The sequence below is a fragment of the Protopterus annectens genome, chromosome 11.part0, assembly GCF_019279795.1.
Source record: "Protopterus annectens isolate FY-2018-M chromosome 11.part0, PAN1.0, whole genome shotgun sequence".
Lineage (NCBI taxonomy): Eukaryota > Metazoa > Chordata > Ceratodontiformes > Protopteridae > Protopterus > Protopterus annectens.
In genome coordinates, this window is record NC_056745.1 from 546,196,373 (window position 1) to 546,217,407 (window position 21,035).

General features: G+C 38.3%; 1 protein-coding gene across 4 annotated transcripts in view; it reads right to left on the bottom strand.

The window, feature by feature from the left end:
• Nucleotides 1–21,035, bottom strand: part of TBC1D30 (TBC1 domain family member 30) — a 1,459,252-nt gene that overhangs the window by 132,384 nt on the left and 1,305,833 nt on the right. For all 4 annotated transcript variants that reach the window (XM_044088056.1, XM_044088057.1, XM_044088058.1 and 1 more), the window contains one exon: nucleotides 19,228–19,367. In XM_044088056.1, the coding sequence (XP_043943991.1) occupies nucleotides 19,228–19,367 (140 nt within the window). The remainder of the gene's footprint in view (nucleotides 1–19,227; nucleotides 19,368–21,035) is intronic.

Below are 21,035 nucleotides of genomic sequence, written 5' to 3' on the forward strand. Positions count from 1 at the left end.
GATCGTAGTTTAAAGAATAGAATATATGATCATATATATTGTATGAGGAAGTGTGACATTAACAATGCATTATCCAGACACCTTATCAATAGTCCACAGTGTAAGATGTTTAAATTTGCGATTTTGGATGTTATTACTCCCAATCCCAGAGGGGGTAACATAAAGGCTACAGTGGGGGAAAGGGAGATCAGGTGGCAGATCAGGTTAGATGCAGCCACCCCCCCTGGCCTCAATGAAATGATTCCCACTAAACCCCTGGTTAGGGTTTAGTTGAATTTTATTGTGCAATACAATATACCTTTTTAACACATTTAATACATTTGCTGTCAATTTAAATGTAGTCAAAGTGTAATTTTAAGAATTTTTTCAAATTTTTTTAACAGCATGTATTTTTTATTTTTCATTTTTTATTATTTTTTATTATTTTTCTTATTAGTAATATGATACATATATTGAGACACATTGTACATATTTTATATAGTGTCTTTACAAAGTGTTTTTCTTGTATTCTCTACGAGATACACCCTATTTCAAAATAAGTATTGAATAATTTTTATAAGAAGAAAATATATTTATTCAGGTATTTAAACACTTAATAATGTAGTAAATTTGTCAAGTTTTGTACATATTTCAGATATATTTGCATATACACAGATGTTTACATCAGTATTGTTCTGTACATAAGGTACAAATACATTTTTAGTTTTCTGTTAAGTAAGGATTCAGCAGACAGTAGTTCATGCTGTGTGCAAAAATGTTTACTGTCATTCATTGTTAAATAATTGATTTAATTGATTAATTGTTATTTAGGGCGGGTTCTTAGATAATTTGTTATATATAAGTCCAAGAATTTTATTGTATGTTGTTCTGATGAAGACAGACTAAGTACTGTAGAAAGCGCTTAACTATTTTATTTTCAATAAACCAAGTGTTTCCAGCACAGTATCCTGATTCCTGGTGCTCATTGCCACTGGTTGGTGATTTGTAAACTTATTGGATAATTCCAAGAGCCCATTTGTCTAATATAATCTGATATGACTGGGGACAGATTCCCAGGATGGGGGAGTGGGTTGACTTGAGGGGATAAGTAGTCATTTTGTCTTTTTGGACTGTCATTGGTTCTGTGAGGCTTTCCTTTTCTTTTAAAAGCCTCATCACCATTGCTACTTAAACTCCTTGAAAAAGGGTCCTGAATTAGAAAGTTTTTAAAGAACTTAAAAAAGGATTATTGGAAAACGTGGGTCACCCACTGAATCAAGTTTCCTCTTTCATCAAATCTTTTAATGGCCAAATAGAACATACTTGTCGATGGGAAAATTTAAAATCTCTATTTTAACATCTTCTGGTAAGTTTTAAGACTATAACAAAGGAAATCTTCTCATGACTGACCCAGCAGGAGCAGCTCTGGATAAAGCATCAGCTGGATCATAAGAGCACTTTAAAGAACATTTAGGTACATAAGTACATACAATTAAGGAATTCAAAGAAATGTAACCTTTAAAGAAGGGAATTTAACAATTATCTGTCTCGTGTTCTCATGGAATCCAGTAAAAATTTCAACACGTGAGCGTGGCACTACAAAATTCAAAAAGTTAAACTAGCAGAAGAATAAACTTTCTCCCCAAATCTGTCAAAAGCTTTATTATCCTTGTCAGAGAGAACAGGGTTACTATTTACAATCTGTTTAACAGCAGAAGTGTTAGATTAAGAAATAACTACAGGGTTTGATTTAGGATTAGAAACATACTAATAAGTCTGACATACTTTATATAACATGTCAAACTTCTTTGCAGCAGGAGGCTGACTGTCAGGCATGCTGAAAACTGTTAAGAAAACATCTAAAGCTGACAAAACAGGAGGGACAACTGCAGGCTGCTGAACTCGACTTGCAACAAATCATAAAACTTTTGCTGGGAAATAGGGATGTCATCATGTTCCTACTGAAATACCTTTTTCATTTTGACACTGATGAGCAATCTGAGGAGCCAAGACATGTCAAAGCAGTCACCTGTCAGCAACTGAGGCAGCAAGAGAGTCGACCTGACAGCTGAAGACATCCCGTGCAATTTTCATTTTCTTGCAGATGGGAGAAAGCAAAACCGAGAAGACAATGAAAAAGACTGAAAGATGAGTAGTAGACCCTGCATGTTGGCAAACCTCAGAATAGAAAAGTAAGGATTTTGAGGTAAAAAATCAAACGACATTCCCAAAAGCAAAATGTCCTGCCCCTGTCACATAAAATCTACACAAATATATTGAAAACAAATACTACATTTTCTTTTACATTTTTTTCACACAAGCATGTACAAGGTAAACATCCTCTTTACAAGGCTTGACAATCCATAAAGGATAGATTTTCTAGCATAAAAATTAATAGATACACAGAAAAAAAAGTTTTTCCTTCATATTTTCTAGGTCCTGGCTAGGACCCACACAACATTTATGGTGTCCAAGAGGCAGGCCAGTTGTGATCAACACTGTATCAGGTGGTTGGTTTCTGAGAAAGGGACAGTCCAGCATGAAAGTGCCTCATGACCCAGAATGGGTCAAATACCAGTGAACCAAGATAATTTCACAGTTAATGACCGACAGGGACTTATTCAGGATTCATACACCAACTTAAGCAGTGTGGGTCGAAGTGAATATTTAAATACTGTAGAAGTCTCTGCAATATCTGTAGGGCTGCTGTGGCTTTACTGGCATTTTATCTGAGATAATGGATATTGTGAGCTAAACCCAAATTAATGTTCAGCCCTGATGATGATGAAACAGTTTTAGAAATAGCAGCACAGTTATAGTGCTGTCATAATTGGTTAAATGTAAATGAGACGAAAGCAAAGAGCAAGACATGGCTGAATTTGCTATCAGTAGAAGAATAACCTCTTCACAATGTATCTTCACCTGTGTGACACCATTACTTTTAACTAGATTTAAATGCAGAGCTTCTGAATGCACTCCAACAACACAATGCCTGCTGTAATATGCTCAAGAGTATTCATATACACGTAATAAATACTGCAAATTAAAGACTTTATTGGAACTACCGAAACCTATTTCATCCATCAGTTTATTTCATGATCCATCTTTTCTCTAGAACTGACTGACTGATGCATACACAATGGGCAAGGAACACTAACCAAGGACCTCTGAGGCCACTTAGACCTCATGTTCAATCGCATAGCATTTCTCCCGAACTGATTTCAAAATAATTTAGCAGGGGAAATTATCAATCACAGAAATACTCAAAGTCACGTTCAACCCCCAGAAATACACACAAGTATTGAAATAAATTACTAAATTTGCATAACAGAACAAAACGGAAATCAAGATTGTGAGACAAATGAAATGCACTTTACACTAGTAAAAGTTGTAATAACTCAAACTAAGCAAACTTACCTGATCAGAAATAACAGTAAAAGGCACTCAGCAAATAATAAAAAAATAATGTCCCAATAAAAAAGAAAACAAACCAAAAATCAGAAATAAATCAACAGAGGTGAATAATATGAAGAAAAAATAACTTCCCAAAGCAACAAAAAACAAAAAGAAAATCACTCTAATCTAAATGTCAAATTGCATGCGCACACACACACACATACATAGGTCTACTTTGGTAGACCGAATATACATTTATCCAAATTGCAGATTACCAAGACCACAACATCAAAGTTGCTAATGATGCCAACTTTTCTTGATTATCAATTTTATCTTTGAATTTCTGAGTCTCTTACTTTCTTTGCCAGTGGCTCTAAAGAAAAAGCATATAACAAAGGGGAAAGAGGACAACAGTGCCCGATTCCTCTGTTCTGACAGCTTATAACAGATGAAACCCCCACTTTAATTCTTGCCTCTAATCCCTCATATATCCTCCTTGTTGTGTCTTTCGGCTTTTCCCGGTTATGGGTCGCCACAGCAGAACTCCGGTCTGCTAATGATTGGCAGTTGATTTTTACGTACCGGCTTGCCAGGCCTGATGCACAACCTTCAACGAAGGTATGCCCATTCGCGAAGACGCTCTAGCTGAGAATCGAACCGGACAGCGTCTTACTGTGAGGAGACAACGCTACTGCAGCACCACCACCGCGGGTCCTCATATTCTCCTAATTAACCTTATTATTGTATAAGGGAATGCAAATGCTTCCATTGCCCTACTCGTAAAATCCCAGGTTACTCTTTCTCTGCATCAAGACTGACCAACAACAGTGACTGGTATTTTCTTGCATTCCCCTTCCATCTGGATCATATTTGTTCTATTAATGTTGTCAAATGTTTGCCTCCCCTCCATAAAACAACACTGATCCATATATATCAATTCTGGCAATATCTTTACCATTCTTTTAGCTATTATAGACATAAACACTTTATAATCATGTTTTAAAATTGAAGCACGTCTATATGAAGCTGGGTCTGATGGGTCTTTACCATCTTTAGGCATTACAGCCACCATTGGTTCTTCCAAGATGATGATGCGTTCCTCTTTTTAAAATACTGTTAAACAAAACCTTCCAGATCTTTATCACTTTTTTCCCCTCCCAACTTCCAAGCTACTACAGGAATACCATTCATTCCTTAAGACTTTCATGCATAATATTATACATCACCATTTTCTCTCATCTCCTTTTATCTTAACTGTTAATTGTTGGGTCTCATCTTCTTCTAATTGTGGCATACTTAACTCTTCCATAAACATTTCCTTTTGTGTTCTTTCTTGATGTCCACATTTCTCTGCTTTACACAAATGTTCATAAAATTTCCAAACTATCTCTAAGTCCTCTACAGGATCTCTAGTCAGTTTTCTTGTTACAGGCTCCATAAGTTTGGCAACAACCCTTACTACTGCCCACGTTGTTGTGCTAAAATATTTTGTGTTCTGGAGTTATCAAAAAACAGTTGCTTAACAGCAATCTTTCTACATTCATGAATATTATCCAGACACTCCCTTATTTTCTCCTTAGCACTTTGCAGTTGCACCTCTTCCTCTTACGTGAGATTCCCCTTATTCTGCAACACTTAAACCTTTGTCAGCCCCTCTAAATAATTCCGGTTACTTCTTAACCACACCTCCTCCTTTTATGTCTACCATATGTTTAATGCCACTTTAATTTTATCCCACTAACTAGCAATAACTCCTAAAGAAATTTCTGTCTTCTCTAATAATTCTCAATTTCCACTACCCATTCCTTAAATTCCTCTCTTTTTAACAGATAGATGGGAAAGTACCAGTCCGTCATTTCTACTTCATTACCCTGAATTTTTATTAAAGCTTTTACTGGTGCATGATATGAAACAGTTATTTAATTGAAACCTTTGGCACATATCAAATGCACATGTTCCTATGAAACAGGATTTTTGTCTAGTCCAGCCCAGTCACTGCACCTTGTGGAAGAATACGTAAATTCTATCAAAGTTCCTCCTACTGAATTGCATCTTCCACTCAAATTACTTTCATAAATTTCTTCAGAAATCTATGCTCCGTTAAATTTTTCCTTCTAGGTCCCTTAGATACATCCTTACTGTTGCAAATCAAGTTTCAACCCCTACCTATAAGTACTATTCTCTGCTGAAAGTCAATAATTTCTCCCAAAACATTCTTAAGCTCCATAGCAGCAGTTTTTGATGAATATAAATACTTGGTAGTGTAATCCTCCTCCCTTGCCAATAAACCCTTATTATCACAAATCTACCATTATCATGTTTTTTCTTCTATTTTATCACTACAGAAGCTCCTCTAGCAATTAGTATAATTACTCCCTTTTTCCTTTGTCCCTGATATTCTGCTGAATATCCATCCTGAAATCCTTTATCAAATTCATATGGTTCATTTTTTTCTAAATGCGTCTCATGCAAGACTGCTATCTGCACTCTGCATTTCTTAATATAATAAAATACGCTTACCTTTTTGTCTACACCTGTAAGGAAATTTATGTCCCAAAATAATATGGACAGTATAGCCAGTATGATAATTTATTTTTCCCACCTATTTACACATGAGAACTTTTTACAGGTGTATTTCCAACTTCTGCATTACATGCACACACTGTTTGGCAAGTTAATCCTTTATAGAGTTGTTTCTTATCTCTATTTGCACTTACGTCACATTTTGAAGACTTTTTAACAAAAACCTTCAACCCCCCCCCCCAGAACACCCCAATAATAACCTATTAACTTAAAATAAATACACAAAACTATGTACACCTTCAAATAATGAAGTTTAACTGTCCTGATAGGAACAATTACTCCAAACTGACAGCTTCGCTCACTATTATCTAACCTAAAATTAAGGTTACCTATGCCTCACAGCATGTTAACAGCCTGTACACTCCTCCTTACACTGATTGTTCTTTGTTCTTTTCTTATCTGTATTACCCTCCCAAATGTGAAAGACAGCTTGCATGCTTTCAGAAAACATTATCTTGTAGCCTTTGTGCACTGGCTATCTTTAAATAAATCTAAATTACACATTGTTCTATCAACTACACTGATGTATTAGCACTGCTAGGAAAGTTGATCACTCATTCGCTTACAATAATTTCAGACTGTTTTAAATGAACTAAAATGTTTACTCTTGTACCTTTTAATTTTACATTTTCCTTGGCAAACAATGCTTAGAACACTCAAGATTAATTGCCTACACCCTGTGGTCTGCTCATCACTGTGGAAGCATAAGAACAGAAAGTACAGCCACCTTCAGCTGCAGATTTCTCAACTTCCACTGAACACTTGCTAAAGGAAAACAAAAACAACTTAATATCATTATATGTGCAACAGAGTCAACAGCTGTCATGGCATTCAGCATTTTTTTTTTATTTTTAAAGCCCACTTGTTTACAGAAAAAAGTTTAGATTAAGCAAAGAGCATTAATCCAGACATTCACCTATGCAAAAATAAGACAAAACATCTCAACAGTACATATATTATAATCATTGCACGTTTAACTCCATCCCAACAGCCCCAGATTACATTAATTTAAGCATGATTTTGTCCAGCCTGTGTTCTCTTTTTGCACTGTAATGCCTGCACTTCTTCAAACAAAAAAGTACTTGTTTAATATCTTTTTCAAATACAATCACTGAAAAGACTCATCTTTAGCCCCTCATTTTAAATACTCAACTAAACACTACACAAATCTGCTTTACTATAGAACATCATTTATATCATGAAATGTTTTATACAAATACTGTTAAGAACATTTTTTACATTTACAGTTATTTTATTTTCTCATTTTAGTGTCCTTCGTTCAGTCTACCAACAAGTTTAACAAAGTCAACAAAAGTACAATCTTTCTCAACCTCCTTTTCGTGCAAAGCCATATTTTACTAATGTGATTTATGCTTTATATCTCACATTTATTCACTAATTTCAGTGTTGCTGGTCTTCCTCCTCTCCATCTTCATCTCCCAACACCAGACTCTAGTTCAAGTCTAGGGTACTCGTGATTCTTGTAGTCAAATCTTGTACTTTTTTCTGACTTTCAACCATTTTCCTTTGGAACACTGGAAAAGGTTTCAATGGCAAAGTCTATTGAGGAACTTTACTGTGAGAAGAATGAGAAGCAGACTCTCCTGTTTTTTGTTTGACAAACCTTCGTAATTCCCTCCTTAGCCTGTTCTACATCAAAAAATGTCTGATTGTCCAGGAAAAAATATTCTGAAGACAGCTGGATATAACAACTTGAATCTCACACCTACCGCTCAAAACTCCTCGATTGCTGGGATAAATCTACTTCTCTTCTGCCAGGTGTAAAGTGAATAATCATTTTCCACAAACATAGTATTGTCTCCAATTTTTAATACTTTGCCCTTCTGCCACAGTTTTGTCAGGGTCAACTCCTTCTGCTTGTATAATTCTATCATTACTAACACAGGTCTTGGTTACTTTCTTGTGGCCAGGAAGGGTGTATACACTTGATATGCCCTTTCAATTAACCAATCATACTGTGGAATACTAGTCCAGTTGCTTATTTGAGCTTTCATAAAATTGATATAGTGTTTCTCCTAGTTTCTCTGGTACAGCAGAAAATCTCAGATTTTCTCGTGGGCTCAGTTCCCTAACTAGCACTTGAAACAGTTCTTCTTGAGAATTCTCATAGTAAGTCTTTTCTTTATTTCAACCTCTGTTTTTTTTTTTTGGCAGTTTTAGCAGTTCATCTGAAGAGCAACTTAAAGCTTCTTCTATTGTTCCCAACCTTCTTTTCTTAGAATTGATGTATTATTTCAATGTTTCATTTATTTTAATCAGCTCTGAGCACACTTTTTCCTCTAAATTACTAGAAGCCACCTCTTGTACCAAAGCTGGAGCTTGAACTGCTTTTTGCTGAACAGCTGCAGTATTCCTCCCTGTCAGTGTTTTCTCTTAATCTTTTATAGTTGATTGCCTTTCAGGTTCCCTAAGTTTTTTCTATGCTGGCATCCAGGCAGTGGACTTACTAGTCAGTCACTGAATTTTAATCAAGCTGGCAGTATTACTAGCTCTTATTTCTCAGTTTCTTTTTTCACCCTAGGAAAGCTGAAATTAAGCTGCTGATCAATGTTTAGCCATTTTGGAAGACCACAATGGTTAGTGCTGTGAAAATTTTTGAGGCTGTGTTACCTGGAAAATAATATACATTTTTATGAAGTGCTATACAACTGATCTTTAAGTCTTCAACTAGACTCTTTTGCCTGCCAGTGCTCATACAGGCTGTGAACATTTCCTTACATTTAAAACAACAAGCAACAAACTGTTAAGAAAATCAGATTGATAAATAATATAAACAATAACAAAATGCTTAAATCCTTCTTTTTTTATAATAAATAATCTCAACAAGAAGAAAAAAAGTAATAAGAAATCAAAGTTAAACAGTACGCTTTCCGTCTTCTTTTGTATGCCATAGGAGCATTTCTTGGTGTGTAGTTTCAGTGCATTTTCCTGTTCCCCAATACAGAACAAAGAAATGTACATGATGAGCTTTGTTTTACAGTTAAGCTACAGCCTAAGAGCCAATATTCACGACTGCAACCATATTTATGCCATGGATACCATCTGATGAAAGCATCTATTTATGTCAGAGATGCAGCTTTTACTTCCAAATCATATTGTGGCAATAATCCTATGGATCATAAAGTACAGTTTTGTACCTACCATAAATGTAGATGTTAAAGTCTTCACCCTGCTGCAGTCATCACACTTGGGTTATCCTGCCATCAGGCGGTCCCGCAGTTGGCCTGAATTCCAAAGTCTTGGTCCGGCGTCGGTTGCTGTCGCTTCTTCCCTGACGTCAGTGCGCCAGGGGTATTTAAGAGGCATCCGATGCCATTTTCTTCAGTTTTTCTTGCCCCAGATGTCAGGTGCCCCCAATAGGTAGGCAAAATATATATATATGGTTATATAAAAATCAAACAAAACCCTTAGGCACAAGCAAATACACCACAGAGGTAGTATAGGAAAAAGAGGTAGAGATAAGTTTAGCTAGATCAGACGGGATGGAGGGAGGGTAACCTGGACTGCAGCAGGGTGAACACTCGAACATCTACATTTATGGTAGGTACAAAACTGTACTATATTCATCGTGTTACCCTGCTGCAGTCATCTCACTTGGGTTGAATCCCAAAGCTAAGGATGGGAGGTGGAGTCAAACAGGGTTAGAAGAAGCTAGTAGGCCCTGCAAAACTGCAGTGGCAAACCAGCTCTAGTAACGTAATTGCCTGTGAATGTCCAAAGAGTGCAGGAGTCTTTCTCCTTTGTTCTGGGGATTTGGGAAGAAGGTGGGCAAGTGAATGGTTTGGTTTAGGGCCACACTGGATACCACCTTTGGCATAAAGGAAGGATTAGTTCATAGAGAGACTCTGTCTTGATGAAAAATGATGAAAGGTTCCACTGCCATTAGTGCCTGTAGCTCTGAGACCCTTCTAGCTGAGGTTATTGCTAGTAGTAGGGCAGTTTTCCATGAAATAAATTTTAAATCAGCTGAAAAAGCTGGTTCAAAGGGCAGCAGTGTAAGCTTTTCCAGAACAAAGTTGAGATCCCAAGTAGGTATTGGAGCTCTCCTTGGTGGCCAGTTCTTAGCCCCTCTGAGGAACTGTCTTAGGAGTGGATGTGAAAATAATGGAGGATCCGTGCTTTAATGAGCTGAAATTGCTGAGGCGTGGATCTTAATAGATGAAAAGGAAAGTCCTTTGTGTAACATCTCAGTCAAATATTGTAGAATCTGAGGGATGTTTGGATCAAGGGGGTTTAGGCCTTTAGCCTGGTTCCAGGCGCAAAATCTTTTCCATTTGTCTGAATAGGTTTTCCTGGTGCTGGGCCTCCTGGCCTCCAGAATGACATCCATAACAGCTTTGGATAAAGGTGTTGGTTGGTTGTTTAGGCAATTTGCCATGCAGCCAGGTTTAAAGTCTTGAGCTGGCTGTGTAGAATCTGATGGTCTTGCTGGGTGAGCAGGTGAGGAATTTGTGGCAAATTCCATGGTGGGCCGTGGGCCATATTCCTTAAAATTGGATACCAATGTTGGCGTGGCCAGTCTGGTGCAACAAGTATCATTTGTGGCCTCTCTAATCTGACTTTCAGCAGTACCTTTGCTAGAGAGGGCGTCCACTTTTCAAGCTAGTGGATGGAAGGTCCTTGTGCAAAATTTTTGAAGTTGGTGGTTGTGGGGGCTTGCAAACAGATCTATGTCTGGGCATCCCCATTTTTGAACTATCATTGCAAATACTTGTGGATCTAGTTTCCATTCGTGTGGATCCATGATGTTTCTGCTTAGGTCGTCTGCCAATGTGTTTTTCTTTCCTGGCAGGAATTGTGCATGTAATTGAACCTGGTAAGAGAGTGCAGTGTTCCACAAGGTCATTGCTTGTCTGCAAAGAGGGTAGGAATGTGTGCCCCCTTGCTTGTTTATGTACCACATAACTGTGGTATTGTCCGTCTTTATTAGTAGTTGTCCTGGGTGTAGAAGGTCCTTGAAAGCTGTTAGGGCATTCTGCACTGCTAGCATTTCTTTTTGATTGATATGCAGGTGTCCCTGATCTGTAGTCCATTTGCCCTGAATGCACTGCCCTGCCATGTGTGCTCCCCAGGCATAGTCTGATGCATCTGTTGTCATAGTTTGCCTGGCTGTGGGTAAGGTGAAAGCCTGACCCTTGTTGAGGTGACATGCCTGTGCCCACCATAGAAACTCCTGTTGAAGGCAGGGAATGAGTGGTATCATTGTTTCCAAGCTGTGGCTGTGCTGAGTCCATACACTTTTCAGGTACCATTGTAATTTCCTCATATGCAGTTTTGCAAATGGTATTAGAAGAATGCAAGATGCCATGAATCCCAAGGCCTGCAGAATTTTTCTTACAGGGAGTTGGGTCTTTGTTGCCATTATTTTGAAATATTGAAACAGCTGTCGCTTGTCTGGCATGAGGAAAGCCATCTGGGCCATTGTATTCAAGCTGGCACCCAGGAATATTATGTTTTGTGAGGGTACTAGTTTTGATTTATTTTCGTTTACTGTGTACCCTAGGAAACTTAGAAGGTGTTTGACAAATGCCAGATGCTTTAAAAGAATGTCCTTGCTTTCTGCTTGAATAAGGCAGTCGTCCAGGTATGGGTATATTTGAATTCCTCTTTGTCTGCAGTGTGCAATTACTGGTGCCAAGAATTTTATGAAGACCCTGGGCGCAGTAGATAAGCCAAAGGGCAGTGCAGAGAATTGATAATGCGTTGAACCTGCAATGAAGCGACGGTATCTTCTGCAATTTTGTCTGCTAGGGACATGCAGGTATGCCTCCTTGAGGTCCAAAGTGACTAGCCAAGCAATCTTGCCCAGCATGTGAAGAAGTTGCTGTAGTGTTAGCATCTTGAATTTGGTACTTGCAGATAGGTGTTGAGAGTTGAAAGATCCAGAATGGGTCTCCATGCTTTGTACTTTCTTGGGACTAGGAAGAGTCTTGAGTAAAATCCTTGCCCTTGCTCCTGTGCAGGTACCTGTTGAATGGCTTTCATGTTCATGAGAGCTGTAATTTGTTTTTGTGCCTCTGCCGATTGATTTGGTGGCAGGTTTGGCATTCCTTTGATCCTTGGTAAGGTATGAAAGTGGAATCTGTATCCTTGGGAGACAATGTTTAGAACCCATTTGTCTTTTGTGATGATGTGCCAGTTTGTCTGCAAAAAAATGCTAGTTTTCATCCCAAGGGAGTTGCCAGGAGAGATTTGCTTGGTAGTTTGAGGATAGAGTCATTGTGTTTGTCTTCTGCTAGCCTGGGGCCTGTCTGCTCCTCCTTTCTGGGTAGCATAACCCCATTGGCAAGGTTTGTAAGGGCCTTGTGACTGGCCTCTGCCCCTTGGGTGTCTGTATTTGCCCCTCTGTGATCTGTCTGAAGCTGGAAAGGACCAGTTTTTTGTTGGACAATTTCTGCTGAAACGAGGGGGTTGTACCTGCAAAAAATCCTTTACCGTTTGCATAGACTTTGCCTTATCCTCCATTTTCTTTAAAATCTTTCTGCTTTGACACCAAATAATACATCCTGTTGTAAAGGTGCATCCAATAATTTTGCTTTAACATGGTCAGGGAGGGTTTGTTCTTTTAACCAAGCATGTCTACGCATGACAGAGCCAGTAACAGCTGCTCTACAGGAAGCTTCCAATGAATCAAATCCGCATTGCAAGGTATGTTTGCCCACCTGTTCAGCTGCATGCAACAGATCCTGCAATTCCTTGAATTCAGGCTGTTCTGAATGTGTGCTCATTTTTTGTTTTAACTGAGACATCAGGAATTGTTGATATTTCAAGCATGTGAAACTGGCAATTTAATGCTCTCATAGCCAGAGTTGCTGAGGTGTAAATTTTCTTTCCCCATCTATCTAGGGCTCTGGAATCCCTTTCAGAGGGCACAGGATTTTTAGCCATAGAAGCTTTTTGCTCCCTTAGGACCCTGGGAAATTGTTTCTGGGTCAGCTACAGGGCTTTTATAAAGGAATTTGTGTGCGTCAGGTACTCTGTAGTATCTGTCTGGTTTGGCAGGAGCAGGAGGCAGAGAGTTTGGATTTAAACTAGACTCCAACTAAACATCATCCACAATATCTAAAACAGGAGGGATAGCAAGAGGTCTGTGCTGGGGTAGTAAAAGGAAATCTCAGAGCCTTTTCTTAGAATCTGAGTAATCCTGGCCTTCCCAGTGGAAATGTTCCCTCATGGTATGCAAAGTTGCCCCAAAGGAGTAGTCTTCAGTGGGAGAAGCCGAGGGAATGGAATCTTCAACCTCAGAATCCTCATAAGGTGGAAAAGTGTAATCCTGTTCCTCAGAAGAATCTGAGGAGAGAGAAACCTGGTTAGAGGATGCATAATCCTCCTGTTGTCTTGGTCTTTTATCAGGAGGGGGATGGAAATCCCTGATAAGGGTAATTAAATCTTCAGCCATCTTAAGCATCTGTTTCTTAGGCATGGGGCCTTGAACTGTAGCCTGACGTACAGTTTTCTTTGGTTTTAAAGGAGTTTTAAGTTTAGCATAAGATTTAATGGTGAGTGTAGTCGGTCTGAAGACACCTTCTGCAACCGAAGGTGCTTCCGTTGCACCGGTGTCTAGTTCTGCTCCGGTGTTGGTAGAAGGCTGCGTCGGCCTAGTGGACTCTGCTTGGTAATCCACAGCTGTCTGGGGTTCCAGTTCTGCGGTCGTCAGGCGCCTCACTGAAAACCGGAGAACCGGCGACAGGCCCAACTGAGGCCTCGGTGTCTGGCTTATTCCTAGGCTGCCTGTCCTTATCCTTGCGTTTTTTTATAAGTGGCGGTTGTCGGCTACTCCAACAGCATGATATAATTAAATTTCCAACCAAAGTAATGCCGTGTCAAAACGGCGTTTGATAGTTAGTTTATTAAACCTAGCACAAAACCGACAACCTGTGACGTCGTGGTCTGGGCCTAGGCAAGGAATACAATAGGAATGGAAGTCCTTATGAAGTGTTTGCTTCCCATAAGAAATGCAATTGTTAACTTTTTCTGACATCGGACTGAGGCAAGAAAATGTTCTCCAATGGGGTACTTAGCTTTAATGAAGACTTCGGACTGAAATTCAAATCGAAAATCTCAGGTGTCGGCCGACCGGCACTTGCGAACTGCTTCTGTTTCTGGCACCGCGCGGCAAGAAAAACTGAAGAAAATGGCGTTGGATGCCTCTTAAATACCCCTGGCGCACTGACGTCAGGGAAGAAGCGACAGCAACCGACACCGGACCAAGACTTTGGAATTCGGGACGACTGCGTGACCGCCTGATGGCAGGATAACCCAAGTGTGATGACTGCAGCAGGGTAACACGATGAACATCTCTAGTTTTATTGTGACTACCACAGACAACTGAACTTCATGAAAAAAATGAAAATTAACTATTTTATGATAAATTTAGGCAAAATAAATCTATATCTGGCCTTCAAGTCCACACAATTCTCTCCCCTCTGCAATATGGATTCTGGTCAGGTAGAAGCACTAAGTCTGCTCTGTATACCTTTACTGATGGAATCAGTATGAACACAGGCACCTTCTTTGGAGCCCTAACCTTTGACACAGCAGACCACCACTTACTAAAACTGTACTGTCTGCGTGAATTAGAATTACAGCAATAAAATGATTTTAATCATTCCTTTTCAACCAGCTTTATAAAGTGTAACTCAGACCCTCATATCCCCTCTTGCACCACTCTCTATAACAAAAGACTCACTTCTCTCACTTATACTCTTCTCACTACTTAGCAGTAAAACTCGAACAGACCTTCCAGATATTCTCATATTAAATAAATAAAAATGCTGGTAGGCAGCATATCACAGGCACAATTCATTCAGGTGATGATAAACCAAAGGTGTATTTAATGATAAAAATCCACAAGAAAAACAAATAAAATGTGAGCGCTTTCGTTAATCTTGTGGATTTTTATCATTAAATACACCTTTGGTTTATCATCACCTGAGTGATTTGTGCCTGTGAAATTCTGTCTGCCAGCATTTTTATTTATTTAGTTTGTTTTGCTGATTCTGTTTTTTTGAGATATTCTCATATTACTGAAAGCAGACAATATTTATTTATTTATTTTACATTTGTTGACCAGGATATTTCGACTGGATATATGTTCATTTTCAGTGGAGGCCCAGGGAGAAAAGCTTCAAGATATTAATGCACATTGAACATTTAGTAAGCGCTAGTTTCAAGCAGATTACAGTCATAAGCAATACCAGCATTTAGCACATTTATTTATTTACTTTATTTTATTTTCATTTGTTGACCGGGAGTGTCCGACTGGACGTAGGTCCATTTTCAGCGGAGGCCCAGGGAGAAAAGCTCCACAGTTAAAATAAACAGACAGTAGTTACACTGGATTACATAGCAATTAACAATTTAACATAGCAATTACTTACAACATATTTACAGATGAAGAACATAGTACATCAGTAGACAACTAGAATCTTTATCTGTGAAGTACATAACAGACATTAACAAATGTTACAATAAGAAGTTCTTGCTGTATAATAAGTACTAGGCTTATGAGCATCTGAGCTTGCTATAATCAAGGTAGTTAGTGGAGTGGAAAGAAAGGTAGTGGTTGGATGGGGTGGGTGATATTAAGAGTGGGAGTTGCAAGGGCATAGCCAGCATGTTTTTAGGTGCGCTTTTAGTAAAGTTTTGAAGTGGCTGCATGATAGTATGGAGGTAATTGTGGGTGGGAGGGAGTTCCATAATTTGGCTATGGTGCAAGCGAATAGTGCTTCACCAGCAGAGTTATTGGCTTTAGTGATCTGCAAGTGATTTTTGTTGCTGGATCTTAGTGGTCTGGTGGTGCGATAGGGTTGGAGTAGATTCTGGAGGGATGGGACATTTAGTGGATGGTTTACTAGTTTGTGGGTGAGTGAGAGTTGATACCATTGAAGGAGGTGAGGGAGTTCAGCAAGTGAGAGACAGTGGTGACTACGGTAGGATGCCCCTGTGGCGAATTTGGTGATTTTGTTGTAGCAGGTCTCTAGCTTGTTTAGATCGCATTGCCTTAGGTTGGTATATACTGGAGAGGCATAAAGTAGGGTGGAGATAAGGTGGGAATTTGCTATTGAAATCTTTGCTGCTTTGGTGAGAAGTTACTTATTTCTGTATAACGCTCCTAGTTTTTTGTGGACTTTTTGTATGGTCATGGATATGTGAATGTCAAATTTTAGTTTATTGTCTATTTTACATATACACATATAATACTGTATATGCAGTAGATATGGTTATATATAGATCCAGCCTTTCTCACTGAAAAAGAAAAAAATCAGATGGAAACAGTTCTACAAAACACTAAGGCCAAAGTGAACACACTTCACTTCTGATCAGGTAAATATGTCACTTATTTTCCCCTGAAGGAACAGCTAATAGTGATAAAGGTGTCCTTTTCTCCCAGCTAAATTGAATATGGTCTAATTATCAAAGCCACTGCACCAAAAACAATTGTCAAAGTTCTACAAACCACCAGTAATAAAAAATCTGCAGATTTATCACTCAAGCCTCCAAAAGAGAACACTGGTGCTTCCATCCATTAAGAAGTCAAATGATTACCTTTGGAACACAGAACCACTTCAATTCTGGCAGGCCTAGTCATCAAACTCATTAACCTTAAATTATTCACCTTTCTGGTGAGTAGAAATAACAAAAAACATCTCCTATAACTTTAGATCCTTCCCAGCACACAATTCAATCCTTCAGGCCCCTCATTCAAAACTACACTCCACTGAACATGCTTTTTCATTTCTTGCCCCTAAAGTCTGGGCTACCATTTCTCTACATATAAAATGTATTAACACCTTTTCCTAAATTTCACTCAGAACTAAAGTCCTTCTTATCCAAGCAATCAAAATGTGAGAGCTTCCGTATAGTAGAGTCACTTTAATCCACCTAGAAATCTGCCTTCTTAGCATAAGCTCTGTATGTATGTATTGTACTGCAATTATAACTGTTTAAAAAATGTTGTATTCTGCCTGACAATGTTACAAATATCCTGTGTATATAGCATCTATTGTTTAAAAAAGCACAGTTTGTCTGACAAGGATTACATTACACCAAGACTGCTATGAGTTATTTTTGATCTGATAAGAAATGCCATGTATTCTCAGGTGCAACCTGAAAATGGCTGCCACTTTTGGCCTCTAGTCAGAGCACCTCATGTTGTGTCTCTATGGTCACAGCCTTTCCCCTCTTTCAACTACCACCTTTCTCCTAATCAGCCTGTCTAAATATATTATCCTTCACTCCTTACTCCACTGTTGTACCGGTCTTTCTGTAAATAGTGAAGAGGTTATTATTATTCTCTATTTCCTCAGGTACAGATGAAACAACACATTGAAGAGTTCTGGTCCCATAACTGGCAAAACTGGGAAATTTCACCAATTACATCCCTTACTCCTGATACTTCCTCACTACAATCCTCTGTGGCCTCTACAGACATAGGCTAACTCAGTTCTTTAGTTTCAGTCCTACCAACAACCCCTACCAGTTTCTGAAGCAAATATCTATGCAAGACTAAGCTAAAGTCTTTGATGAAATCCAGATGTTTGTTGGAAAGCTGTATCAAATTCCCTTGAAAGCTAGTCATGAAACTGAATCAGTGTTCAAATGGCAACTTATGTCCACAAACGCATGTTGGTTGTTCTTTTAGATAAACTACTAGCTTTTCACTTAGATTTTTCCCTGAAATGTTCCCTGTTACTGCTGCAAACCTAAAAAGTCTGCAATTCTCCACATTTTTTCCTACCAATCTTATCATCTTGCAATATTTATGAAGTCCTGCACTGGTCAGCAATTTGTTCAAGATCTTTGAGAGGGAATATACCAGCACACTGGCCTGGAATGAAGAAATGACATGCATCATATGCAGGCAAAAGATACTGATCTGGATTGTAGCATTTGGTTCACAGGACAGTGGATGCTAGCAGAAAAAAAAGGAATAAAACACTGGCATTCTGTAAGTAATCCTATTGTTATGCAGTTAATGAAACAAATTAATATTTAAATAAGTCCTGTAACACTGGAATTAATGGGCGTGAATTAAGTTAGAATCTCCTATAACTACAACTACAAAAAAAAAAAAAAAGGCCAAATTGAAAATTTAGACAAATATGACTTTTATGAGGGTGCAGAGCCCAGCTGAGTAAGTGTTAACACTCCCAAGACAAAGACAAGTGCAGTAAGATAATATGATCAGGATGAAAGCATCGAATCAGGGAGACCACTGACCCAAGTTCATGTTTTCATGACACTATGTATACAACTAGATAAATCAGCAGACAGTGAAGAGTACTATTCCAGTAGTGGTCCAAATAAGCATAGTACAGTGCCAGTCCCCCCCCCCCCCAAAAAAAAACAAAAAAACAAAACAAGGATGACAGCAAAATTAGGCTTACTGCTACTCACTGGGATCTCAAAACAACACCATAAAATAATACCCAAAGGTACACACATTATGCCATAAAGGCAATCAAAGTTAACATACCACCTGTGGTATGAAGTAACTTACTGCATAGGTACCATGTAGTCTGTAATGTTCCTTATCCAAGCAGTCAAGATAACTATCACTACAACACTATACAGCGAGTTACAAGCTGGGATTTACACTACCTAGTGACAAAGTTATCAAAAATGTTGGTCTATGTTCCAATATAGTGAATTACAGAAAATGGTAATAAATGCTTATATGCTGTACACCCCATAAAACTAAATGGGGTCTGACTCCACCACAGATATTTATAGCAGCAGACATTACATTGCAATGACACTAGCTTTGTGTCATTAAACATTCTGGTATGCAATCATTTTCTTACAATCAATCCAATATCACCTCATGAAAAGCACTTCAGTTATTTATTTATTGTTTGTTTAACAAGGGGAGTGTACTGTTCCCAAACACCGTTTCCAGCCATATCCTGTTCCATGGGCAAGAACCAAAGATGCGAGTCTTTTTCACCAATATAATTTGGTTTACTTAACCATTAATATAGAAAATACAGACATGTGCTTGAATAATTGCATCTATTTCCATAACTACTGAATTGCTTCTTTCTGTGTCCAACTATAACAAGATCCAGTGAAATAAACATCAAAGAAAAAAATCATGATTTACCAACCACTGCAGCCTATTTTCTTTCTTCTTTAACTCATACTTTAGATGTTCTCTGCAATTCAGCTCCAAAATATTAAAGAAATATTTACGATGAATTTTAACATTACTTACATTTTTGAAAGCTTTAAGTAAGCTTTAGTTACCTGTCACTTGCTTTTGATATTTCTGCAGTTCTGTTGCAAGCAGTCCACTAAATGGTCCCAGACAACCAACTACATTTGCTATAGCATCTTCATCATCCATATCAATTTCCTCTTCACCGTCTTGGCTTTTATTCAACATTCTATTAAACACATAACACAGAAAAAACTTAGGAGTGCAGCAGAGATGTGCACATGAACAGTACTCTTGTAAGAACATATTTCTTTCTTATAAAATATATTATTTTAATTTTTATTTATTCATCCATCCATTTTCCGATCATTCATCTTATTCTTTAAAGGACTGCAGGGTTGTTGAGAGTATAACATGGCAGTTAATGGGCACAAGGCACTGAAACACATTCTGAACACTGCACCAATACACAGTCTCTTACTCGGACAATACGAGTGCATCTATGGGCAATTGGGAGAATGCCAATTCACCTACTGCATGTTTTTGGGAAGCAGCTGGAGCACCCAGAGAACACTTATGCAGCACCAGAGAGGACATGCAAACTTCATACAGACGGCACCCTACTGGGTTATCTAACTAGGCTGAATCCCATTTTCAATAGCTGCTGATACAACAAAAGTTATCAAATGAGGGTGACTAAAGAATGCTTCAAATATGCAAGCATTTGATATTTGCATCAAAGCAAAATGCAACACAAGGTGTCTGTTGACTCTAATCGCTACCACACTATGCTACCTCAAAAAAGGACCATATGAACAAATCAAATAGTTGTCAAAGGTATAACAGGACAGGAGTGAGCACACACTACAAAAATATTTCAGTGATACGATGCAAATAGTTGACAAACCATGAAAGTGGTTTAGGATAAAATTACATTCATAAATTGAAAGATATAGAGGCGGCCAGCTGAAGGTAGACTTGTTATAGTCTTGGGATTTGAGTAAACAGTAAAAAGTCTGAAGAAATAAAATTACCTACATAAAGTTGATAAACATTTAAAAAAAGCAATAGAGTTATAATTGGTAATAAGCAGTACACACACAAGATCAATGTTACAACACAGAACAACTGTTTGGATCACTCTGCTGGTTCTGCCTTTAACTGTACAAGGGTGACTGAACAGAAATACTCTTGCTTAAATCACCAGATGCAACTAGCAATTTAATTAAGCATGTAACTAGCTATTTTAATGAATTAATACAGTCAGTGTTTGTGATGGCAGAGGGTAGCTTATTCCAGATGTGACCTACAAAGATTTGATGATTTACACTACCATTCGAGTCCTTAGTTTGTGTAGTTTTTATCAAAATGTTACTGTATAATCTTATATTCATGGGAATGTATGCTATTACTTCATTTAGAATTACTTATGCTTGTCTTTGCTGTAGAAATTTGAAGGTGGGCATGGTACTTCACATGTTCTATGAGTGCTACCACACAATTTTGTCTTGGCAGAGTGAAGCACACGTCCTGATATATGTTTCATGCCATTGACCTTTTTCCTTTTTCTCCAAGAAGTATTGGTACAACAGTGAGCCTGAATGCTTCCCCATCCCCAAAATGATGGGCAAGCTAGTGTTAGCAACTCCCTCTCATTCTCCCTCCTGCAAAGCTCTTCCACTGCCTGAACTGCTAACCAATCTTGGGTAGTCTGGTTCATACCTAGGGTTTTAACCTCATATTCCACAAAGTCAAAAGAAAGAAGACAAGATTGACAGTAATTTATTTTTTTAATTAAAGGAGGGCCACTGTATGGTTTAAATGAAGGAACATTTTTTTTGGGGGGGGGGGGTGTTGGGGGCCAGCCCAGTATATCAGAGATACATGTGAAGGTTAT